This window comes from Oxyura jamaicensis, chromosome 14 (assembly GCF_011077185.1).
Source record: "Oxyura jamaicensis isolate SHBP4307 breed ruddy duck chromosome 14, BPBGC_Ojam_1.0, whole genome shotgun sequence".
NCBI classification, from domain to species: Eukaryota; Metazoa; Chordata; class Aves; order Anseriformes; family Anatidae; genus Oxyura; species Oxyura jamaicensis.
Window position 1 is genome coordinate 1,821,713 of NC_048906.1, and position 25,801 is coordinate 1,847,513.

Genomic DNA, 25,801 nt, shown 5'->3' on the forward strand with positions numbered 1-25,801 from the left:
AGATGGGGGTGAGAAAGATCACAGCAATAGGAACATGCAAAAAAACCACCTCTCTTGGAAACCAGGATAAAAGATCACGCTGCACGGGCCCAGGCCAGAAGAGAACACCATGTGGCCACCCCTCCTGCCATCCAACAGAACCACATTCACCTGCAGCAGGGGACTTCACTGACCCCTGACAGCACGAGATGAAGGCACAGCAACTGCTTAAAAACACAACAAAGAAACAAACAACAAAACTCACAGAACTGACAACATGATGCAATTTCTACAAAAGTTTTATTAAACCTCAAGTAATTTTAGATGCATGTAACTTTTTTGTGGAAGACTGGAATAGCCTAACTCACTTTGGTAACAAAATACAGTATAACAACTTTATCCCAACTGCCAAACCAATGCAGACAGGTAGCGGGTGGGGCGGGGGGGCAAAGAACAGTACAACAAGGCTAGAAATATTTCTATTTCTACCTTCACAGTTCAAAAAAGTTAAGAAGTTCAAAAAACTTGTAATCAGACTTCAAAAAAGACAGCCATCAGCACCAGTTTGTCACCTACTGTAGAATATAAAAAAGCCCCACAGTTAGAAAACCTCGAAAACTAGATTTATTATTTTTTTTTAAGTACAAAAAACTGCAATGGCTTTCTTGATTCTGATTTCTTGCAGCAAGTAAGAAAGCTTGAGGCTGAACCACACTAACTGAAGAGTGGTTTATTCTTATAATTATGCACTAAAAAAAAACAAGGAGTGCAAACAGCATTAACGTATACTGTTGTATGCCTGTGGAGAGGCAATTTTCCTCACTGGAGGAGCCTTTCTAACTGTTCTCTTAGCAGTTGCTCTGCTGCAGCTTTCTCTCCCAGAACACAACTACACATCCGTGCAACTCAAAAGCAAAAACTTCTGGTGCTTTGTTTTGTCCGCGTTTCTCTCCTCTCATACCTCTTGCATCCGCTGCCTCGGATCACCATCCCTCTGTAGGCCAGCTTTTCCTACAGTGTATAGCTCTTGCCTCTTTAAATGACGGCTTAATACACGTGCCTGAAAAAAGGACATTTCCAGAACATATCTGCTGAAATGCAGCCACTATTCACCACCTAAATCTAAAATTTTTGGATTTGTCTGTTCAGTTCTTAGGTGAACGTTTTTAAGTGAGGGAAGAGATGACAAAACAGAAAACGAAGAACCCAGCAAGAGATATGTCCCGTGAATACAAGTTGAAAAATACGTTTCAAAGTCTTGGCAAATTACAGTTTTTCAAAAATGCTTATGAACTTTGAGACTTCATGATGAGCTGCAGTGCCAAGGGGCAGATACCTTAATCCCTGTGCAGACAAAAAAGATTGTACACATCAGTAATTTGTCAATTTTACAATAAATGACATTCATAAATAATTGAAATATTTATCACACAAATACGTCATATATCAATGAGGTATTTGTCATTTATATGCTTTATTGTTAATTCTAAGATATAGAGATACTTACTACATTGTGAAAGAATCTGCAAAGGTGCTTTGCCCACGGACACCTGAAAAACAGATCTAGGTATGTAATTCTTAATCCGTTTTCCATAGGGACAGACCTACCCCCCAGTTTCAGCCACACTAACAATTCAATGCAGCTTCCAAATGGAGAGGACTCCAGCATCAGATGTACAGTAAAAAAACATAAGACAAAGATAGGCCATAACAAAAAGGATCTAATCAGGTTCTCTTGGATTACTGCTAGAGCGTACTGTAAAACCTCACAGAATCTGAGATAAAAAGAGGCATTTATTAGAACCGCAAGTTTTTATGTGAGCTGAGTTATATTTAACAACTGAGTGAAGTTAAGACTTATTTTCTAAGATACATACAACAAAGGCTTGGGGGGGAGGGGGGAAGCATTTTACAAGGTAAGTTAACTCACATATTTGTGATTTCTACTTAAAAGAGTTACTAAAAAGTGAATTTTCAACATTACTCTGCCGCCATCTGCTACGTGTGAATTAAAAGTGCCAGAGCAGGCAGTTATTCTGCCTTCTGGTATATAAGCATCGAGTCATTTCTTTTTAAAACTATTATGTCGATACATCATAGGATGTAAGGTGATAGAAGTTAATGCTTTCCTGCACAACCCAGGAGAGCAAGGATTATATTTAGGAATATCTAGTGGTCTCCATAGTGACTTATCAGTGTTTTATCATCATTTGTAATCTAAACATAGCACTCAGACATTTTCAGAGCTGTTTTCTGCTCCAGCAGCTTTGTGCTGCTCATCAAATAGTCTTTTTTTTTTTTTTTTTTAAACAGGGTAAGACCGACAAGCACAAACTTAATCCTGTCCTCAGTTTGCATTACAGTGCCCAGATGTTCCTGAGTCTAGTTTTTAATAGGGATTTACCCCCTTACCACCATGTGAAACATCTTTTACGAGTTGAAAAGAAACATTGACATCTGTATACCCATCGCACTCTGGCAGACATACAACAATATATATTTGGAGCTAATTTGAACTATTTTCTCTAAATGAAGTCATATGCAGGATTATACCTCCCTAGAGTCCAGTTCCAACTAAGGTTTTTGTTGTTGTTTTTATAAACCTAAATGGAATGCAGGGAGATGACAATGACATTAAACTAACAGATCTAGACTGCAGCATACTGGTTACGGTTGCACAGAGCAGACACAACATAGGGCACTGGGAAGTTAGAAGACCATTTGGGTGAACAGGAACATAGAAAAATTTCAAATCTACTTGAACTATCACATTCGGTGTCTTTACCATTGCTAATAATAAGGAAATATATTATAAAACAGTAATTAATTTTGAGTTAAGCCTGTTAATTAAGAGAAAGCTACCAGCACTGTTGCAATGTATAATGATTAGCCGTTTGGCTATGATGAAGATTAACACTTACATATGCAGGTTTTCTGTAATTATATTCAGAGCGAACAGACCGATAGATTGCATCTTCTTATGTCTGCACGTCAGGAACAGGCAGAGGAATTCACCCACATACTGGGGACCAAGGTTTTGCCACCTAAACAACATAAAACCAAGAAACAGAACATATCTGATCAACAACAAAGACAATTGGCAATATCTGCGATGCTTCTCTCTTACTTTCTCATACTTCAATCTGCTTTAAAAAGTAGTAGCATCTCATTATAGGAATGCAAAAATCACAATTTCCACTTCAGACCTTCTGATTAACAATATATCTATTAGGTAGACATAGCAATACCACAACCAGGCATTCTTTTTCCAGCTGGAACTATTTCACCATGATAGGAGTTCCCATCAAGGAAAGAGACTTCAGATTGCTGCCGCTATTCCAGACATACCTTCACTTGGCCATTAAGTGTTACTGCTTAAGAAATACTACAAAGCTTTATTGCTATGTGAATGGCTGCACCAGTCAGGTCAATGGCCCATCCAGCTCAGCATCCTCCCTTTACAACAACCGCGATATTTATTTTGGTCTTCTGCAAAGCAGCCACACAGAAGGAGATGCCCTAGATACCTTTTGTTTAAAGGAACGGATAAGGAGTAGCGGTAGCTCATACAGATCTGAAGGAAATTAATTGTTGTCTAAGTACACTCTTATTATCAACAGTTCAAGAATCACCTCCTTAGGTCTGGAGCGCTATTTTCATGCTGGTTGTACTTGAGTCTTACAGCAATTTGCTTAGTTGCTTCTCAGTCTGTATATACTTTGTTTCCACAACATTCTCTGTCATCCAAATTCATACCTCCAAGTGATACAACCTTAATCCATCTTGTTTTGCCTTGTTAGATTTCCTTTAAGCCCCCTGGTTCTTATCTGCAAACAATTATTCCCTGGTCACCTTCAGCACAGAAGGCATGAGTTTATGGACCATTATCATAAGCCCAGGCTCAGATGGCTGAGTCAGGTTAACCAATTCCTCTCACAGAGGTCATTCTGTACCTTGAGAAAATGAATCAGGAGCGTGGACAATATTCAAAACAGATGCATCATTCATGCAAGTGTTCTATTGTCCATTATTTCCCATTGATTCCTAGAATCTTATTTGCATTCTCGACTTAGAACACTAGGCTGGCCATTTTCAAAGAGCTAAGGACTGTATCTTTGCTAAAAGCTACTGCTTCGAGACTGCTGTTCATGTTCTCATCAACAAATTTCTGTTAAACTTTTCATAAAGAGATTTCAGGAATCAAGTGTTTACTCACAGTTTTAGCATTGTTGCTTTCTGACGACTCAGATCTCTCAAAATCAGATTGACAGTGCCATGGAGAACATGCTCCTGATAGGAAAGATGATCCAGTAACAGCCTGAGAGCCCAGAAGTTATTCTAGGAAAAGACAAAATAAGGGCACTGATTTAACTTAATTGTCTATCATTACTTAAAAAAAATACACAAAAGAAATTAAAGGTCAGAAAAGCTTAAGGGGAACACCACCAGGTTGGTGCTACACAGATTTTAAATATAATCTGCTTTAATCTCTTGGAATAGAAGTCAGTATCTAGGACTCACCCCAAAAGCCAGGGCAATCTCTAGGAAGGAAGTCAAGTATGGGAGATCACAGAAAAGCATCTGTTGTACTGCTTGCACTGCGAGAATAAGACAAGCCTCATGGTGTAACTGCAGGAAGAGATATCCACAAGAAAAGACGTATTTACAAGTCCACTTCCCCACTACGTTCACATCACATCCAATCAAATCAGCACTATGTTACTACCATTCCAAGCACACAAGCTGGATGATAGACACGACATCCAGAAGAATCTTAGTGACCAAAAGATGGGGAATAAAACAGGTTTGTCTGTTTCTATAGCACGTTTCGCCTGGGGCTTTCGAAGTCCTCACAGAGACATGAAGTCTCACACCATCAAAGTCAAGCAGAAGTGGAAGAATTAAGGGGAGAAAATCTCTGGCCCAGGAGCACGTACTTGGAGAATAACCTAGATGCAGTTTCCTCAAGAGAGGTAGAAGAGTAAGATTGCTCCTTAGATAGGTGGTTGTATTTAATAAAGTAACCCATTTCAAGACACTTTTAAATATGCTCCACACCTGAAATCATTGTTCATAACAAATTGGGAAATTCCGTGCTATTCTGAGTTTTGAGACAAACACACTGTTAGTATCAAAGGATAGCTTTTAATTTGAATCAAACAATACAAGATTATTCTATGTGAGAGGTTGATACAGAACCAGTGATTACCAACCCTCACTTTATAGATGCATAAATTCAGACAGCAATGAATTTAAACTTCTCCTGGATTGAAGATTTTCTTAGAGTCACACCAAAACAGGCTCTAATAATTTCCTTACCTTCCAAGATTCCTGCTCTAACCTTTAGACTATGTGAGGAACAACAGTCTTATGCCATTTCCCAAAAATCCTCAAGCCCCCTCTTAAAAGCTTTTCATAATAATACAACTGCAGTATCTTTGAGAGCTATAAACCAAGTTGTCAATTTCCTTATTGCCAGACGCACACTTACCTGAGGAGAGAAAATAGCAGGTGGTAAAGAAACATTAACTTTTGCCTTCAGTTCCTGCAAGAGACTGCCGCTGGCAGCCAGCACCCCCTGCAAAAGAAGGAATGAGTCACAAGTCGAAGAGGATGCCTAGCTACTCTATAAACATCAAACTGCCCAAGAGCATTAAACAATATAGAATTAGTATTCAGCGCTGAGCTGCAAACAAACAGTTCATCTATTCCTTGTTGCATTTAATACTCCCGAATCACAATTTTTGCAAAGTAATTTTGGCACATACCACAGGAGTGTTTGATGAGGCAATGTAACATTAACCTTAGTATTTAAAAGGACGAGGCAATGCCCACATCCCGTTACGTCTTGTATAAAGCAAAGACAACAGATTCTTCCATCTCAAGGCCCCATTTCAGTTACCTCTTGGAAGTCAAGCGGTGGCTCTTTCAGGGACAGAGGATGTAGGTGCCCGCTTTTTTCCAGCAAACAGCTACTACCCAAGATCATGATGAGGGAACTCCAGCATTTAGGCTGAAATGCAGCAGAACATTTGTTTTACAGAGTCAAATCCACGTTTAGCAAGCCTTAGCAATCAGAGTAAGTCCCCTTGACATGCTGACTTGCATTCACTCTTCTTCCTCCCTCTAATGGAACACCCAGGCAAAACTACACCCAAATTACATGTTAACGCTTGGGGTTTCCCAATCTCATTTGTCAGGCTGCGAGACAGCCCGCCTATTTTGCCTGACCAGTAGTAAAGTGAGGCTTTTTTCACCTGTTTTATTTTTATTCTATGACCCATCAGCAGACCTGCTGCTGGTGTGATCATTACATCCCCACTGTAAATAATCATAGCAGTGGGAACGTATACATACAGCAAGTTTGATTATCATTACACTGGCACACTGCTAAACTCACAACATTTACAAGAGCTGCATTTATACATTTGCCATAACTTTATCAGAAAGGTTCCAGCTAAATCAATGGACCATTTACAAAACTTGGCATGTTTTGTGACAGAGCACAGAACTTTTATCTGAGAAAATAGTTTTTCTCCCCTCCCCCAAACAAGACTTAAAATGATCAAAAACCCCACAAGTAAAACAAAAGTCTCACAAAGGTATGAACTATTCAGAGAAAAGGGTCCTTACAGTAAATCCTTTCATTGGAGAAGTAACTAGACAAAACAGATCACGTACAAAACCACTCAGTGGGGGCATAGAAAGAGTTTTAATACAGACTCACATTCCTGTATAGTGACAGATTGCTGTAAAGGAGTTTGAGTGCCTGCTTAATTAGAACACCATCCTTCAACGGAGACCCTGCAAGAAGAAAAAAATCCAAGACTTTTTTTTACTGCCCGAATAACTACAGAGCATGGATAAAGCCAAGATAACAATTTAGTTACAGATAGGTTTCTACTGAAACCGAGAGAAAAAAAACATGCCTACAGTTATTTTTTAGAATATTTTGCTGTAGTTTTTCTGTTCAGAACCTACATGCTATCCTAGAAAACTGTAAAAAAAAACTGAATGAAGTTTAGACTTTAGAATGTTATTAAAATAAAAGCTGTAATTAAGATTCTAAACGTTTGAAAGCAAGAAGTTACACTTGCCAGTTGTAATCCAGGGCGCAGGGTCTTGAATATCCTTTCCAGTGGGGACACTGCCTGTTCTGAACATCTTCAGGTAGGCCTCAAACTGAAAAGGTGTTAGCCGACAGGCAGTGCAGCACGCGAGGCTATTGACGGGAAACAACAGAGAATGTGCAGCATCAAGGAAGTCTCCGTTTTTACACAAATAGAATGGGATTTTATCTCGAAGGTCTCTTAACCTGGAAAGAAAATGAATACTTGATTTTTGTTCACTGGAAGATTTGCATTGTGTATGTACATACCCGATTAAGTTTGAAAACTAATAAATTACATCCAATAAGGCAAAATTTAGCTGCAGGACAGTATTATTTTCACTTGGTAAACAGCTGCCAAAATCCTGCTTTTCATTCTGCCATTTGATTAGACATTGAATAAAAGGACAGCCTGAGACACAAACATAAGGCAAAGAAACAGAAAGAGCTATTTACCCTTTGGTATCATTGCATTTCACAGCTCTCAGGTAGCGAACAACTTCTTTATAGCTGGGGAGAGAAAAAACAAGTGGGTAGGCAAAGAAAGGAAGTGTTATGCTGTGTACATGTCAAACACTACAATTCATGAAGCAAAACAGTAGTTCTTCCCACATAAGAAATATTGCAAAAATAGGATGGAAATACAACTGGCAATACAACTGTTGGAAATAAGCTCCATAAAGCCACTACTGAACACAGCAGATATCTGAGTTAAGGAACTATCCACAGATCATCTCTGTACTCTAGGAAAATAGCACAGGAGGCTGATAACAGGAATGTCTCTAAGTGGACTATATTCTTTTGAACAGAAACTTCAGAAGACTCAGAGACCAGAACACACTTTTTTTTTCTTTCTTTTTTCTGTCTTCCATCTAGTCAGCCTTTGACAAACAGAACATGTTTTGAACATCAACATCTAAAACTTAGTGAGATCATAGAAGCAATGAAATTTTCCACTTCAACATTCCTTTCAGGTCCTGAAGTGTTACAAGGGCTTGATTCTATTACAAACTACTTCAAAATGTAATGGCTTTCTTGATAAGAAGTAATAGGAATGAGCCGCTTCAAATAAATACATATATTTTTGGTATGTTTCCCCATAGCGCAGAACTGCTACAGATGTTAGGAGACTACATTGCAGTTAATAACAAAGTTGAATTTATAAAATGAAAGAAAAACACGACTGAACCAATCTCACTTCATTTTGTCTACTAATTTCTCCACTCGAGCCTGTATGACAGGAAGCGCTTCCCACAGAAATATTTTTCTTCCCTTCTGTGTTCTTTGTCCAGTGGTGTTCTGGCCTTTCAGAACAGTGGTGAGTAAACCATGATCCCACGGCACAACATTCAGGCTAGAAGCACAAAAAGAAATGTTAAGTCTTATTTTGTTGGTGTGTCACAACATGTTTCCCTTAAGTAATGTGAAGACTTACTAATAAAACATATGAAGTTTACAGTTCAATTTGAGGGAAAGAAACACAAAATTATCAATAAGCACTTAGCCACAGCATCAAACAATTTCCTGCTTTTCCTGCTATGGTAAGGACAGGATATGAAGTAGCTAATACTGAAATCTTCCAATAAAAGGCAGACATCTCCAGCACCATCAATGAAAGAACCATTCTACATAGCTGTTTTCAAATCAGCCAACTGTATGAAAATGTATTTTGTAAACAAGCAAAGAACATACCTATTTGAGAAGCCAAAACAGTGACATGGAAGTGAAATGGACTGGAAAAAATTAATAAACTTCTCATATAAATTTTTGGGGAAGTCACACAACACCAGCATCCTCTGAAGTTGTGTTGTGATCCTGTTTTAAATAGAAAAACAGGAATAAAATGTTAGTTAAATAAAATTGCTATGTAAATTTGTAAAAAAAAAATCCAGTGGGAAACTACAGAGAGTATGTATAGATTTCTTTGGTTAAGTGTCAGACAGTATGGATCTATAAGTTTGTGCTTTAAGGTTTGCAGTGAATACGGATATTGCTTTTAGGTTATTAAACATCAATCAAAGCATTTATTCTGTGGTCTTATGTTTTAAAGAAGATCCCTGCTGAGTGCGCAAGAAACACTGCAGCAACATACTGTAAGCTCGGTAAGGAAGCTGATCAACCTGAGCTCCTGGCAGCTGCAAAGCTTGTGAAACCATTTTTGTCTTAACTGAAAACTGAAGATAACACACTGACACAAAGAAGAGCTTAATTCTTTTGAAACTGGGGGAGGGAGGCAAAGAAAATCCTTTTGCTGTTCTTTTAAAGTAAAAAATTAATAAATTCAAGAATAGTCATTTAAAATGAAAAGTGATACAGGATTTAGGTTATACCTATCACAGAGGTGAGAATATTAATTGTTTTTGAGTGCTCCTAAAAAAAGTTAATTCTTAATTCATTAACCTTCTGTTGCAAGTGAGTTTCAGGTTAAAGGTGAAAAGCTAAAATGAGAAATGAATTAAGCCAAGTGAGCAAGATGTCCTCATTCGTTAACCTCTGGGGGAACTTTACTATGTTACATCCCCGACTACTCCATCCCAGTGGAGGACTACAAGGCTGCTGTTTTGATTCTGAACAGATGCTATTTACTCTTAGGCTTACTAACCACAAGTAGCTCCCCAACACCATCTTCTGGTCTGGCCCTACAGAACACTCCTAGATTACAGTCTAAAAGTAATCCATCTTCTTGGCTTTGAATTCACTATCGAGTTAGCCTCCTCTGAGGCAACAAAGAAGGGTTGAGTCTATATGCGGTTCTAAGGCAGACACTGCTCTTGTCCTTCACAGGGAAGGGATTAATATGCAGAGATGCTAAAACCCCTGTTTTGTTTGCATACAACCGTAGAATGAAAACAATCATCTCATTGCCATCTCAGCATTATGTGGTAAGTCTTACCTTTGCAACAAATACGGGACAGCAAGCTTTAGTGAATCACTATGACCAAGGTTCTGCCAGCTTCTAAGAGGGGCACAGAGAGGGTGGGGGAAAGAAAAGCACTAATTAATTTTTTCTTGTTTTTCCTGCCTTTTCACCTTCTCTGTACACAAATGTTTTAGACAACACTTTTTTCTTGAAAAGCATTGGGAGCTATCATGCTAATAATCACTCCAAATCGGAACAACAAGTGATCCAAGTGTAAAACATTCTAGAATTAAGTTTTTCAGCAGTACCTAACCATCTAAAGCACAAACCCTCCCGCCCAGTCACAGGAATGCAGTACCTAACCTTCTAACCTGTTGTATTAGATCACTGTAGGCACATCTGTGCATGCACAGGGCTGTGTCGGCCCCCAGGAGGGCCAAACCACATCCCATGTGACTACGGTGAATGCAGTGGGACTCACAGTAAGTGTACAGAGAAACCTACCCAAACAATGGTTCCAACTCTTCAAAAATAACTGCAGAGGAGCTGCTGTTTCTGGCCTGTTGAACTAATCCAGACCACATTTACTGGTGCTTTTTAAGAAGCCTTCAATTCTAGCCCCAAAATATTGAGATTCTGTTAAGCAAAGTTCTGGGACCTTGCTCAAGCCAGACAGCAATCAAGTATGAACCAGCCATAATATAAACATGAAAATAAAAGACAGACTTTAAACACTGTGCTGTTTGTTTATTGTTCAGTCCTCCCAGTGAAACAGGTCAGTTTCCACCAGACTTATGGGACAGCACTAAGACTTACTACCCGAAAAACATCACGTCCTCCCTTCCAGTTCAGAAGCAGATGTTTCCTCACCTAATGCAACTTGCACACGTTTCTTTCAGGAAGGCTCCCCTGCCCTTTACCTTCTCCCTTAGAACCGATTCCCACCTGCCACCATCTGCTGCCTGTTACCCTCCCCGCTTCCAGTTCCCATCTCAAATCCTTTCATCGGAGATCATCTCTCTCCCTCAAGACTCAATCCCATGCAACTTCTTCCTCCCACGTGCAACCTTCATCATTCTCAGTTCCCCAGAATCCCTCCCTGCAGTCAGGCTCATTTCTTCTTCACGCATACTCATTTTCCTCTCGCTGTGCTGCCACCAGGGCTATGACCTTTACACTGTTCCTACCCTTAACAAACGGAAAACCAGAACTCTCTCACTTAATCTCTTCCTTTTGAGGAGCAAACAAAGATTACACACTAGATATGGAACCAGATACTTACAAAGCAGGGTCTTTATGAAGGGCTAGCTCTTTAGCTGCTCCCAGAAACATGACAGCAGTAGCTTTAGGATTCTCTCTTTCTGCCTGATTTAAAAACCTTGTTACCAGTGCAAAAACTCCAGAATACCTAAGAAAGTTAAGCAGTCTGTAAGATGGAGTGTCTGAAATGACATACTTTGTAAACAAATGGCAATTATGAGCATCCTACAGCTAGAAAGCAAACTAACTTGCCTTTCCTTGAGAATCTATGACATGGCATTTGCAAAGCACTACTTTCGGTATTTTAAATGCATTTACCACTGAGTAAAATCCTGACAAATTAGTAAAACTACCGACTTCAGTTTCATGCTTTCCCAAATTGTTATAACGAGGAATATTTGCAACTGTCTTCACATAGCACAAGAGACATATTTAAAAATTGAACTTGGATGTAGCTTAATTGCCAACCGACCAGTTCAGTTCCCTCAGTTAGGTTTCTGCTATCTCAGGTGCCATGATTCTAACTGTCATGTAACTAAAGGAGAGCAAACCTGCACTGACCAATCCGTACTGCTAGTTCTGTTGTCACTTACTTGTATACAACCTCCGGGTTGCGTGATCTGCAGATATTGCATTGGCCAGGAGGTAACTTTGGGAGACAAAAGCATTCGTGTTGTATGGGAGGTATTTTTTCTCCAATCAAATACTTATTATATTCCACAGAAAGTTCCTGGATAAAATTTATTAGCAGACTTCCTAAGAGGGCAGGCAGAGATGTGAAAATGTTAGTGCATCCATTCTCCTCAAAACTAAAAGAAACAGCAAGACATTCAGAAGTACCCTGTGCAAAATATTTGTCAAATCCCCTGCATGCAACCTTCATGGCCCCTGGAAGATGCTTTGGTGCTTCTTCCAGGGGGAGGAAAGCAGGAAGAAAAAAATAGACCTGTCTGGTCCGTGTATGGCCCAGGAAGGGGATAGCAGAGAAAAATTGCTACCTAAATAATTCACCAAGCCTTTGCAAGGACAGCTGCAGTCCAGACAATCGGTCCTCATAGATTTTAAGTATCATCGAGCCACGGGTCTCCCAGGACAGTAGAAGTGCACTATGCTTACCACCATGCCGAAGGTCTGCATCTATTTCTGTGAGCTCCAATTTGAACATTACAAGAATACCAGCCAAGGCAATATCGCGCTGGTCCTTCCAGAACTTGCTTTTGTTATGTGCATTGCAGTGACAGAGGGAAGGCGTTGTCCAATTCTGGCACTATTTCATGAAAAGGGAAAGACAGGGATTTTTTTTTTCTCCTCTCAAGTTAAGCAGAGGAAAAGTTGTTCCCCTACCTTAGTGAAGGACTCAAATTCATTTCATGCTTTACACAGCTAGTCAAAGCCACAGAGAGGTATTCTGAGAGCTGAGGCAAGAGACCAATACAGCGACAGCTTGCTACTGTGACTTTAAAAGGAGAAAAATACAGACTCTCCCCCTTCCCCCTAGTTTTACCCTCATTAGTGAATACTTTACAGGCAGTTAGGGTTCACACCCTCCCCATTGTAAACTGGTAACAGAGCATTGTTTTTGCATATTACCCCAACTTTACTCACAAAGTAAAGTTCGCTGAATTCTAAAAAACAAAATCGAAACAAACAAAAGATACACAAAAAAATCCCTCCCCCTAAAACAAAACAAAAAACCACACCAGAGAAACAAACAACAAACCAACCCAAAGCAATGCTCCCCCTGCTTCGCACCCTACTTTGGTCTGGAATATCTGCAGTATGACATTTTCCTAGGGCAGTAACAGTCCGATTTAATGCAATGATTCCGTGAAATACACCATATGCCCAAGGAAAACAGGAGGTACATTTGTTTTTTAATCAAATGAACATCTACTCCAACAACTTACTGGACTACTAGAAATAAATCCAGACACTGGCCACGTGTCAGTAGTGCTGTGAAGCTGATGAGATGAACATTTAGGAAAGGAACTGTTAAAATAATCAAATTCTAAGTTTTGATTATTGTTTTTGTGTGCGTAAGAGTGATGTCTTTTAAAGACTTAAGGAATTCAGTTTACTCAAAGTTGTGCATTTTTTTTACTACAGTTCTTCCTTACCTCAGAAGCTAGTTTATCACAAATGTAGCAGTAGCACTGACTGCAAAAATCAGCATTTTTTTCAAGGGGCGAGCACGTATCACATTCCATTCTCCTGCAGAGTTAAAAAGCAGAACCTTACTTACAAAGCTGGTTGTGCCCTTATCCAACTCTTTCTGCTTGTTAGCTGTTAAAATGCTAACAAGGTTACTTGACAAGGTGGGTTAAATGTAGGAAAGGAAACCCCCATATCGTCCTCCACATCAGCGAACATACTCAAACGGGTGTATCATACAGTCGTATCTGGCGTGGGGCATCACATTTGCTTGCTTACAGAACGTAACCACGAGGTCACATTCCTCATCTACAACCTCTTCAGTTTTCTCCTCTTCCACGGCGGTCTTTTCTGTATAAAAGAGAAAAAAGTCTAACTTAGTAGAATGGTAACGAGAACTCCATAACAAAGCCATCAGCTACTGACAATTAGTCTTTAAAACACTTTAAGATACAAGTTGTCTTGTAATTTCCTATGGTACAAATGGCACATGGGCCTGGGACAAAAGACTTGAACACACTATCCAAAGAGGGGTAGGCGAGGTTTTCACAGACATCCTGTAAGGAGAACTTCACCGGTAAACCCAGTGCTTACCTGATGGGTCTACTAACAGAACTGAACTCCCAAGCGTGCTCTCAGTTTCGTCGTCGCTGATCAGGATCACGCCCTGCTCCTCCTCTCCTTTTGAGGACCCCATGGTTACCGAGGCTTGAAGGAAGCACCACGCTGTTTGGCTGCGAGCAGGACAGCAAGCTAGCTCCCACCGCCCTCAGCAAGGCCCCAAAACGCCTCCCCCCAAGCCCCAAACCCTCCGAGCCACCCTAGGGACAGCAACACCCACCCCTTATCACGACCAGCAGCTCCCAAAACTTCCAGTTTTCCACCCGAATTTTAAAGAACGCCAAAAACAAGGAGGGGAAGGTCAAAAAAAAAGGGGGGGGGAGAAGCACACAAGGGCGGGACCTGCCCCCCTTTGGTGAGACGGCCGTCGGAACCACCGCTCACCGCCCCCGACCCCCGCAGGCCCCAGACGCCCCCCGCAGGCCGACCCCGGCCACCCCCTCCTCACGGCCCGGCCCGGCCCGGTCCGGTCCCGGTCCCCGTCCCCGTCCCGGTCCCCGTCCCCGTCCCCGTCCCCCCGCTCCGCACCGCGCTCCTCAGCGCCCCGCCACTCTTTGAACCTACAACCGCTTCCGAGGCGGCGACCCTGTTCGGGCGGCCCGCCGTGAAGCCTCCCGCCTTACTTCCGCCCTGGCAGCGGGCTGGGAGGGCAGGCAGGGGCCGCCATCTTTGGTGTGGGCACGGGGGCGGGGGGGTGCGTGTGCCTCGCGCGTGGGGGCATGGCTGGCCCCCGGGTGGAAATAAAGCCCTCGTCCTTCACAGCAAGGGGGGGGGAACAGGCAGCGGGCAGGGCGTGCTGCTGCAGGGCCCCGTGGCGTGCGAGGCTCTGTGGGACGAGAAGGGGAGGCTGCCCCTCGTGGCAGCCTCCTTTTGGTTCTCATTTAATTGCTTTATATTTAAAGACCCCTCGTAGCGTCTCCTTTTGGGAGTCTCCGTGACTGAAGCCCACAGACGTGGCCCCAAACACAGGGAAAGCCTCGCTTCCCTTCCAGCCAGGCCCAGCATCCGCTGGCAGCCGCTCGCGGAGCTTCGCTGCTTCGGCCGTCGCCAGGTTTCTGGAAAAATCCCACGACATCTTATTTCTCCTGCCGCAAACCCAGCAGGTGATCGGCGACTTAAGGCCCACGTCCAGCAGCTGTTGGGGATTTCCCAGTAACACTAGGTGGTACCAGAGCTCCACGCTGAGGCCCCGGCAAGCATCAGCCGGTGGGACCGAAAGTGCCTCAAAAGTGGAAATTCTGATACGCGGAAAGCTGAAGATGTAAAGCTGTAATACATTCATAAGCTGCTGGCAAAATAATCGCCTTTTCTATGGGAAAAAGCAGACAGGGTAGTTGTGAGTGAAATAAGGACACTTTTCATGTTTCCAGGACAAGCGTAACATAGTACTGTTGGTTAAAAATTATCAGCAAACTGAAGGTGTTACAGAACCTGTCAGGAGAGCATTTAAGGACTAATACCCATGGGATGGAATTTTTTCATTACTAGTAGTTAATAGTACAAGGAAAATCTAGGAAGTATTTTAATTTAAGCTGAAACTGCCATTAATTCATACAGATGTGGTACTTTTCTGGTATTGTTAATAATAAAAACTATGGAAACCACACGTGGAATACGATTACCTTTTTCTGTAAGAGGCTGCACATACTGCAACACGCTGCTTGAAATATTAATGCATTAAAAAAATGCCTTCCTGCAAATGAATATTTATTCCATGAATAATCTTTAATGCCTTCATAGCTTTCAACACATTTGGGCAAAGTGTTTCAAGTTTCTGTGCTTACAATGAAAAATTTAAACCCGACACCTAAATAGGTGGCCCGATTTCAGCTGTGTGGAGCACTTTCTGCGGAGCCATCGTTTCCTTCGCGTAGTTGCCTCTGTAGCATGACAGCATTTTAACAGCCCGGAGTAACTCAACACAGCAATTTAGGTGATGAAATGAAGTATTGAGATAGCAAGGAGAAATAATAAAGGCAGCACTGGCACTTGGCCAGCAGAATTTTTTGAAAACTCCGCTCTCATGCAGGAGTCCTGGGAGATGATCTTATGGCCAAATATGGTCAGGACTCAGCGCTGTGTTTCATCCAAAACACAGCAACACTGGTGTTTCCTCTCCTTCCAGATGAAGAGTTGGCGTCGGCGTCCTATTTTTAGTGGTGTGGGTGTAAAGTATGTTGGTTAAATTTTGTATCGCCTCAGCTCAGTCTGCTCTGCCACGCAGCGTTTTGTGCCCAGACCTAGCAAAGCTCGAGGTCTGGGACTGACACCACAGGTTTCTGCTTCACGGTCTTCATCCCGTAGGTCAGTGACTTTTGTGTTTGGGGTGAAGGGACAGCTCTCCTGCTCCTTGAGCCCATAAGCCGGACACAACTCCCCATCCTCTGTCAAGACAGAACAATGAGAAAGCATCTGGTGAACTCCCTCAGCCACAGCGAGAGGACAGTATAATACCACTGATTTAGGCTGGCATTCAATGCATTTCAGTTCCAACACACCTGGAAATGCAAACATATTCTCTTCTTATTGTAGCACAAGAGCAGCAGCTTCCCCATCACCTCAGAGCACTGCTTTGCTGTGCACTTGCCCCTGCCCTTTCTGTGCAAAGGCAGCAGGAACCTTGTTCTGCTGCTTGCTGGGGCTTGGCACGGCGTGGGCTTGTGTTTGTCAGGTGCCTGGAATGGGAATAAAGATTTATATGGGGTATATCTGGGGACAACTGGTAGCCTCAAAATAAAGAAGTGGAATATAGGCAGTAATTAGCAGCAGGCTGGGAAGTGAAACCTTAAAGGAGGAATGGACCAGTCTGGACCAGGTCGAGGTATAACTGAAGATGCAGAAGACTTCAGCTGAGTGGGAGTGAGCTGCTGGGGACCAGGAGAATGGATTTCTACCACCAGCTCCTGAAGTAGAGGTGGAATTCCTCTCTGACCACAACAGCAGAGCTGTAGAGCAAACAGACCATTAAAACATCCATTCAAAAAAAAAAGTATATATTCACGTCCCATTTATATTTACTGCTGCTTCATTCTGTTGGAAGTCAAAGGCCCATTTGTATCCGATGAAAGGCTTGGGATAGATCAGACAGCTGGAAAAGGCTCAGAGGATTGAAACCTACAATTCCCCTTGGACGAGTGCTAATCCATCAGCCCGCTGCGCCCGAGCAAGGTGCTGCAGATCTGTCCCGGCACTGTGAGCCAACTCCCCCTCGTGCTTGTTGGCCCCGAGAAGGATGTTCAGTGCTAGAGCTGCGAAAGAGATTCTCCTAACGGAGCTGCTGGGAAGAGGCTTGCGGTCATTTCCAGCTACCTTTGGCGTCTCGGCAGAGCCGTCGCCTCTGTTACGGGCAAGCTTTCCACGGTGACTTGAAGGCGGTCCCCCCCTCCCCTTGATCTTTGAAGTGCCTCCGAGCGCATTGCAATGGGCTGACGAAGTGTCGTCTGCTGCGTGGCAGCAGCTCTGCTCGGGTTTCGTACGGAAACAAGGCTTACGTGGTTATAATGTGTGCGTGAGTGAATGACGGGCCCTGCTTGTGTCCAAAAGGCACCGAGGAGGGAGGGAGCCATCCTTGCTCTCCAAAAGCTAGGATCCAAGAGGGAGGGCTGAAAAAAAACAAGCCTCACTGTGCAGGGGGAAAAGAATGGTACCAGAGCAAGGAAAACGAGCGTTAGCTGCTCTGTACTTCTGTCTAAAGCAGACCAAGCTTTTCCTTGAACCCTGGTTTTGTGGGGAAATGAGATTCATGTGGTAAAACAGCCCACATACGAGTGCAGCCCTGCTAATTAGTGAACTCTGGTGCCGATTTCAACCAAATGGACGGCAGGTAGAAGTCCCAAAAATGTCGCGATAAGAGACGTGCATGTGTGAGAGAGGAACCTCCAGTTTATGCCTTTCCCGAATTTAACCATGATCCAAAACCTTCAAATCTGGGAAGAGAGGTGGGACAAAAATTCCCCATCCATGGAGCGTTCATGCCTGTGCGCCACCGGTGTCCCCACACAGAAGCCAGCGGAGAAGTAGTGTCCCCTACAAAGAGGCACAGCCCTAATACCGTTTGGTTTTTAAACCCATCAGCCACGAGGAACGAGTCTGTTGGAAACCAGGCTCCCTTGCTTCCAGCACTGACAGGATGACCCCATTTGTTTCATGCATGGAACAAAACGGTTCGGTTAGCTCCTTCGCATCATAAGTTCTTCCCTTCCCCAAGATCAAATAAAGTAGAAATGAGATGCCGTGAGAAGGCCAGCTCCCAGGGTATTTCGGGCCCTCTAAAAGTGGTCTGGTTTGTTGGCTTTTTGGGGGACCCCAGCAGGCCAGAGCAGGAGCACCGTGGGGACACTCTGGTGCTGAGTCGCTGCCGGTGGCAGGGTGGGGACAGGGGAGGTGGAGATGTTCCCCTCCGCGCCCGGCCACAGCCAGCAGCTCGCGATTTAAGAAACAGATGAACACGAACCACGTTGGAATGCCTTCAAAAATCTGCTAGCACTCTCCTCCCTGCCGAAAACTGAATAAATCCCCTTCGTATTTCAGGCTCCTAGCGAGACCCTGAAATATTATCAGTGCTCTTTGACACCCTACCTGCCCCTCATCCCACCTGGCTTTCCACAAAACACATTTCCTCTGCTTTCAGGAAAAAAAAAAAAAAAAAAAAAAAGCCAGGATCGTTCAAGCTCTGACACTTCTCTAGCACTGGGGTGATCGAGTCTCCTCCGTTTTATATTTGGTATTTTAATAGGGCTTTCGTTTAGACCTTTAATGAGTTTTTATTCCCCTTTGTATATCAGACGCTTCAGGCCGACCGACAGTTTTACTCACCCCATGTGGAGTAATCTGAACAGCCAGGACAACCTCTTATTCCTGTGGCAAGGCTTCCCCAGCCAACATTCCTCCTTTGCTCGCAGCCAGGAGGATGTTTTGACCCTTTCCTCGCCGCCGTCCCACCCACCTCCAGCCCCCCGCAGGGACCTTCCCGTGGTGCAGCACCAGGAGCGTGCCCAGCTCACAAGTGCCTGCAGCAAGGAAAAAAAAAAAAAAAAAAAAAAAAAAGAATAAATTAAGGCAAAACAAAAGCTCACGGGACATGTAGGCCTGTGGGGAGCTTTTATAATTTACAAAACGCACACTGATGAGCAAACAGCTGGAGAACAGGTCCGGCTATGGCTGCTTCAATTATTTGTAACGCATCCTGGAGCCCAGTGCAGGGTGAGAACAAAACACAGGACAAGGATGTGAGCCCAAGCAGCAAGGGAGATGAGGCCATCCCCAGGTCCCCATCCCTTCAGCCAGGGATGGATGCCACGGTGGGGGCTGCTGCAGGATGCCCAGGACGTATGGGACTGCATACAGGGGTGTTTCAATGGCCAATTTGGGGTGCAGATAAGTGTTTTCCTTCGAGTGCCAATCCACGAACAGATTTTTAGTTTTGTTCTGCATCTGGGACAATGTAGGTGCCTTCTCCTGTCTGCAAGGCAAGCAGAGTGGTTATAGGCCTTTCTTGTGCTTAATTACACACGTCCATTGGAGTTGTATAATTTAAAGACATATGCCATTAAAGGTTATATATTAAGCACAGCCTTGGTTTTTTGATGCTGCAGAAGGCTCAGACTCATCTGCTGAGAATTAGGAGGTTATTATTCTGCGGAAGCTAATCCAAATTGCTTATTATCCATAGGCAGAAAATTAAAGGAATATTTAAGCCCATTCCACAGATTGCAAACTTGGTGGCATAGCTCTGCAACCAGTAGTATTAGTATCTTGCATTTGATAGCTGCCAATAATTTAAGTCAACTGTTTAACATCTGGCATTACTATATAATGTCTGGCTTAAGCTGTAACCCTTTTTTCCCCCTGCTTTTAGAAAAGGTTTTTCTGCTTTGAGAGAATTTTGATTACTAAAGCCCTTCCTAGGACAGATTTATCCTGTGATTTAACATTTTGTGATGGAGTCTCATTTTGAATCAGTTGAGTAATTGGCAGTGACTTTGGTATTAAACTGATTCATGATGTACATCCAGGCCCTTAAATAATTTAACCATTATTGTCTTTATAATCGAAGCTCCTTTTTGCCCATTAAAAACTATTGGAAACAGCCTAGTGATCTGCTTTGATTAAAAATAAAGTGCAGAGGATTGGGAACGATTAGAGACGGCCAGCCTTCCCCTCGGGCTCCTTCCAGTCCTCGTGCTTCCCGGGCAGTGCACGTCTTAAACAACCACCACCAAGCCAGGCTGCGCGGCACGAAACGAACCTGGAGGGTCTCAGCCCAAGTGGTGCATAGGAAACCCACCCTGCCCAGCACTGGCAAGGCTTGGCTGCTGGCACAGCCCCGCTGAGCTGAGCCCCGGGATGAGCCCCGCCGCCACCTCGGCCTCGGCATGCCGAATTCAAAGCTGTCCGCTTCACACCCCACTCTTCCCCCGGCCTTTGGCAGGGGCTATGATATAACAGGTTTTGCATAGCTGCTAGACATCTTCCTAATAGTATCCCCTGTGAATTCTAAATTTCAGTCACAGCCTCTAAATTTTCATTAAGAGCAGTCACACTGAGAGAATGATGGATTAGATTTTATTGTTGGAAAATCTCCAGATAAAATTAAAGTGCTTCTTTCTTTTCTGAAACCTTTACCTTTCCCCTGTGGTGCCCTATAAATAAGGTATCAAATAATGTTTATCCTTTTGAATTCTGCAATCTTACATGTTTCATGCTTACTCCTGACCACTTTCCTGCCTCTTCAGAGCTGTCACTCGTCAGCTGAAGCTCAGGAGCAGACACACAACCTCACAGAGCTCGCTTTAGTATAAAGCAGCCTGACGCTGCGTTCCAGTAGCATTTCGGGGGCTTTGCTTAATCACAGGTACACACTTGTAAATACAGGGTCGTCTTCTTCCCTTTCCTGGAAGTCTTTCCTTTATTTCCCTTCTCCCTCTGCCCTGGCTCTCTGCAGCCTGTGGGGCCGGCAGATGAGGCTCCGCGTTGGTTCATGGGCTGCTTCTGCTGCAGCCAGGCTGGGAGAAGTGCTGTCCCTCCCAGATTCTTGTAGCAGATACTATTTAATTCTGCAGTGAAAAGATGAAAAAAAAAGTGTTCTTTTTGCACAAAGGTTTTAAGCAGTTGTAGCTGCTTTTAGTCTTTGCTTTAAATAAGAAAGCAAGAGCCCTGTGGGCAGTTGGTAGGACGTGTTCAAGTGCTGGTGGTGCTGGCACGGTTCATACTGGTGTCAGCTCCTTTAAGTTAAATTCCATGGGGATTTATCCAGCAAAGGCTCCAAACAAGTTTTAGACAGCATTCCCCACCCCTCTCACTTCACAGCATTTTAAAGTAATGCAGGGCAGAGCCAAGGACTGGACCAGGGCACAGGGCTGGTCCCCTGCCACCTCTGCCTGCATCACTCGGGGGATGTCCCCTGTTCCCAGCAGGGCTGCGGCTGGCAGCAGGCTTCCCCCCTCCCCAAAAAGCACTGTCTGTGCTTTTTGAGAAGGAGGAAGGATTTCTGAGAGGGCCAAAGCACCCTTCTTTTCTTTATTACACCTCTCCACAGGAGCATTCGAGTGAGCTACCATCGCAGGTGATCTCTGCATGTCATTAAAATGATAAAAGTTTGACTAATTAGCATCAGCTGGGCATCAGGACTGTGGCTCTCACTCCAGTTTTGATGAGCAACCACTGCCCGAGGCTGGCACCAGAGCAGGGACCCCAGGCTGACCCCCCAGCACCCACGGCAGCTGTCTCTGTAACTATTTTCCCTTTAAAAAAATTCCTTTTCTTGCACCGGTGGAAAAATCATCCAGTGGCCGGGAACCAAATAGGAAAGGATCCGAGTCTCATCCTCTCTGCTGCGCTGTAATGTCATCCCAAAGGAAGCGGCGCTGCCTTGGCCACTTGCAGCAGAGGAAAGAAACGTCGCGGGGTTTATTGGCTGGTTTTATTGGTTTGTCTGTGCCACGTTTCGCAGGCGGCCGTGCCAAGAAAACACTGCGGCTTCCCAGAGACGAGGCCTCAGCAAGGCAAAGGTAAGCCCAAGAGAAGAGTGAAAGGCTTGGAAGGAGGAACCTTGTAAATTTGGTACCAGCAAGGATGGAGGGGGGCCAAAGCTGACCGAAATCTGCCACGAAGCGAATGAGAGTGCAGCCTTCCCTGCACAGAAGTCACGACGCCCACAGCTGGGAGAGCGGCCAGTGTTATTTTTGGGCAAGCTTTACGCAAGTTCCAAGCAGAGTCTCAGCAAAAAGAAAGCAAGGGGGGAAGATGGAGGCTTCTTTTTAACAGGGAGGTGCTGGGAAGACATGTAAGGAAGAAGACATGGAAGCAATGGGCAAAGAGCTACGGCACCTACCATGGGGTTGAATACCTCGGGGATGGACAGGCCAGGGGCAGCCCAAACCTGGCTGCGGTTCGGCAAGGCCCCAGCACTCTGCAAACACAATTCAGCTCAGCAGAGACAGAGAGGGGCAGGATTTGGCCGCTTGCTATAACGTCCTTCAGGAGGAGCGGAGCAAGGGGCACAGGCTAGCACAGGACCTTTAACTCCATTTCCATTTGGGAGGGAAGTGTTGACATTTTAAATGCCGCGGATGATAGAGAATTGGCAGTGTCTTGGATTCATGAAGTCACTGAAAAGCACAAAAAAAAACTTTTTTTTTTTTTTTTTTTTTTTTTTTTTTTTTTTCTGCCTGTGGTAACAATCCAGCACTGGGCTATGAGCGGCACGGCACGCTGGGAGCCGGGGCGCTCGGTGGCATTTTGCAAGGGTCGGCTGGGCATGGCCCCACCATTGTGCTGCTGCTGATCTCATTGTGGTTTTGTGTCCCAAAGCCACCCTGCTCCCAGGGGACGGGGCAGAGCAGCTGCAGCTCCATGCACCGGGCACAGCACTCACCTCGCGCCAAGCTCACAGAGCCGAGCCCAGCTGGGAGCCGATGTGTAGGGGCACAGCAGGAGTCCCAAGAAATTCAAACCCTGGGGATTACGGAGCAATCTGTATGTTGTTTTGCCAACATCCCCTAATTTTGTCCCTCTCTGGCTAATTGTGATCTTAGGTACACTCAGATAAGCCCCAAGACATTGTGCTGAAAGAAACAGCTAGCTCAAAGGACACGTGTGGCCTTATCTCCTCCCTGCATTCATTTGAATAAATCCTTCCAAAGATACTTTACATAAATACATTAAGGACAAACCTGGGCTCACCTCTAGGGACTCCACGTTATCAGTCAGGGCTGTGGGAGGCTTTTAACTGACTTACAAGGGCACCGCCGTTGCCCTTAGGAAAATGCACTGAAAGCCGAAACCCCCGGACCTGATTCTACTCACGCTCTACCAAACCAGCCGTCCTCCGGTGCATAGTTTTCCTGTTCATAAAACCCAAGTAATTAATGCTGAGTAACCGCTGAGGGGTTTTACAAGTCTCTGTCAAAGATCTGTTATTTACCGAGACGTGGAAGTTCACCTCGGACAACATCACATGAAAGCCGGTGCGAGAGCAACGCTTTAGGGATGTTTTTATCAAGTGGAAACTAAATGGTTTGTGGCAACGAGGGATATCTAAAAATATCAAATGGAAGTTATTCCTAGGTAATTAGCTGGAGCAGATATATTGTTGTTTTAATAAGGAGATGTGTATGAAACAAAGACCAAAACCAACCGTGTATCCATATATCAGTAAGAACAAATGTCTTTGCTAAGGAACTCATTATGGACTTCAAGAAAGAAAACCATTTTAAGGGAAGCCAGCCCCAAAATGTATTTTTTTTCTTCATCCAAAATACGGTTCTGATTTTTACCAACAACAATAATTTTCAGAAAGACCTGGATTACCTCGAGAGCTATTTCACTTTCACTCCATTCCTTTTGCCCCTCCACAGGGAAATCCTCAGTGCACAGTTTCCAAATGTTAATGAACACCAGTCCTGTCTCCGTACCTTTCAGGCCCTGATTCACCATGATCATCCATAAATATTACTTTAAAAACTTTCCCGAGGAGCTCCCAGGGGCCGTGAGAGCAGCCGATGTCAGGAAATGTCAGATATTTCTCCCTCTCCTCCTCGAGATGCTGGTAGCGTGGTTGGAAAAGAACAGATGCGTTAAATGCTGGGAGATTTACAGCCCCCCCACCACACGGGAACCATAAAACGACAATTTGTTCAATTTCAAAAGCAGACCTCTGCCCGTTGCAGGACCTTTCATCACTGTTTATAAGGCTGGGCTTAAAAAGCCCAGGATCTTTTATGATAAAGCGGACACAAAGTTCATTTTTCAACTGTTGCAGCGCCCAGAGGATGGAGACGTCGGCAGCTGCAGGGAGCAGGGGACGAGGTGCTTGCATCAGCCCCTTGCTGGCCGCATACTGGTCTGGGATGGTTTCCACTTCTCTTGGGCATGGAGGTGTCCCTTGCTGGGTAGATTTTGGGTAACAGGGCCAGGAGAGGTTGGGAAGCAGCTTGAGTGCTGCGCAAGATCTGCTGCCAGACTCTGCGTGAGTCTTGGGTGACCACTGATAGCCCTCGTACCTGATTCCACCTCCAGTGGGCATGGGGAGGGCAGAAAGCCACCAAGAAGTGGTTTGGTGTCACAACATGACAGTGACAGTCCCGTCTGTAAAACCTGCCCTTGAAGAAACACCTGCACAAACACTTGCACAAACACCTGCAGACCAAAACCGCCATCCTTCCTCTTGCTCTTCACCTAGGTCCTCCACCACCTCCACATCTGGGATCAGCACCGAGAAGCCAGGATGCCACACATCTTTCCAGAGCCCGACACATCACCAGCCACAAAGCAAAAGGAGATTTTGGGGTTTGACTCGGAGGGTTTCCTCTCCTCCACAGGGCCCACAAGGGTTTAGTTTTGGCCCCAGATCCAAGGTGGCCCCAAACCAAAGCCCTGGATTACCCCACCTCCCTACCACAGGCCTGTAGTCTCTGCAGCGTTGATTTGTCTCTGAATTTGGGGCTGGGCCCTCCTTGGGCATCCCAGCCCTGAAAACCAAGCAAGGAGCAAAGCAACCTTACCCATGTAATGGGTGAATAGGAGCAGAGCTCTGCATTTATTGCTTAAGTAGTTGGAGGTGATTGTAATGCAGCCAGATTTATTTCTTATATACAGTGGTGGGCTTATTAAACTTCCAACAGAGCTCTTTAAGCTGTCATTTGGGGTTTAATTGCAGAACACAACTACCTGCTGCTACAAGGTGGCTACAAACCAGTCTTCCCCTCACACACCCGCTCCTTCTGCTCCAGAGGAGAAGATCCTCAAAAGCACGAAGGGTTAAAACTGGCCTGCCTCGTCCAGTCCACCCCCACCTCCCCTAGTTTGCAAATGGTAGAAAGGAAAGGATTAGGGAGGAGAGATTTATGGGGTAGCCCATCACCGAGCCTCAGTTCGCACTTTGATGCTGGGGGACAGCCCCTCTCCAACAAAGGGGCCGTAAAGCATGCCCACCGGTGAGCCATCTACCGGGGGGAGCCAAATCCCTCCTTGGATTATTAGGGGCTCTGCGAGTCCTTGGGAAGAAAGGCTGCACCTTTTTTATTGCCGCGTTATTAATAAAGAGCTGGTGAAATACTTACTGCTGCTCCGTAAATCTTCCCAGGGCAGCAGTCGGCTGCGCAGACGTTGGGGCTGGAAGGAAACAGAGGGGCCGCTGGGCCTGCCCTGCATCCCCCATCCCCGCCATGGTGTCTCCGGACAGCCCAGCCCCGCTCCCAGCTGGCCACATGCAGGGACTGTCCTCAAGGCCTGAAGACCCCCGAGGTTTCCCCTCATCCCTGGGGTGCTGCGGCTGAAGCTGTGTTGCCAAAGGTCCCCTGCTCTGGGCCACCACCAGGCCG

The 25,801-nt window shown here is 44.6% G+C and overlaps 1 protein-coding gene across 5 annotated transcripts; it reads right to left on the reverse strand.

Annotated features, from left to right (window-relative positions):
• Positions 1-260: 260 nt before the first annotated feature.
• Positions 261-24,598, reverse strand: LOC118174257. 5 transcript variants are annotated; one of them, XM_035339490.1, is made up of 20 exons: positions 24,594-24,598; positions 13,953-14,084; positions 13,580-13,709; positions 13,325-13,418; positions 12,324-12,474; positions 11,801-11,963; positions 11,230-11,355; positions 9,981-10,043; positions 8,780-8,902; positions 8,286-8,441; positions 7,544-7,597; positions 7,077-7,294; positions 6,707-6,783; positions 5,882-5,992; positions 5,471-5,557; positions 4,501-4,608; positions 4,196-4,317; positions 2,901-3,023; positions 1,487-1,529; positions 261-1,323 (listed from the first exon to the last, which is right to left on the reverse strand). In XM_035339490.1, exons 2-20 carry the CDS (start codon positions 14,053-14,055, stop codon positions 1,246-1,248), a joined length of 2,130 nt encoding a protein of 709 aa, XP_035195381.1. In that variant the 5' UTR covers positions 14,056-14,084; positions 24,594-24,598; the 3' UTR covers positions 261-1,245. The 5 variants fall into 5 exon arrangements, with proteins under 5 accessions (XP_035195381.1, XP_035195376.1, XP_035195377.1 ...); XM_035339485.1 differs by lacking the exon at positions 24,594-24,598 and adding an exon at positions 14,508-14,611; XM_035339486.1 differs by lacking the exon at positions 24,594-24,598 and adding an exon at positions 14,508-14,605 and having other exon boundaries at positions 13,953-14,087.
• Positions 24,599-25,801: the final 1,203 nt, after the last annotated feature.

Bases quoted from the DNA above. Each gene is read 5' to 3' on its own strand.
- LOC118174257 (XM_035339490.1), bottom strand. From the start codon at position 14,055: ATGGGGTCCTCAAAAGGAGAGGAGGAGCAGGGCGTGATCCTGATCAGC. The intron at 12,475-13,324 runs GTAAGGAAGAAC...TTCATGAAATAG, and splicing joins GTGATAAACTAGCTTCTGAG to TGCCAGAATTGGACAACGCC. The intron at 8,442-8,779 runs GTATGTTCTTTG...TTGTGCTTCTAG, and splicing joins TGTTTTGGCTTCTCAAATAG to CCTGAATGTTGTGCCGTGGG.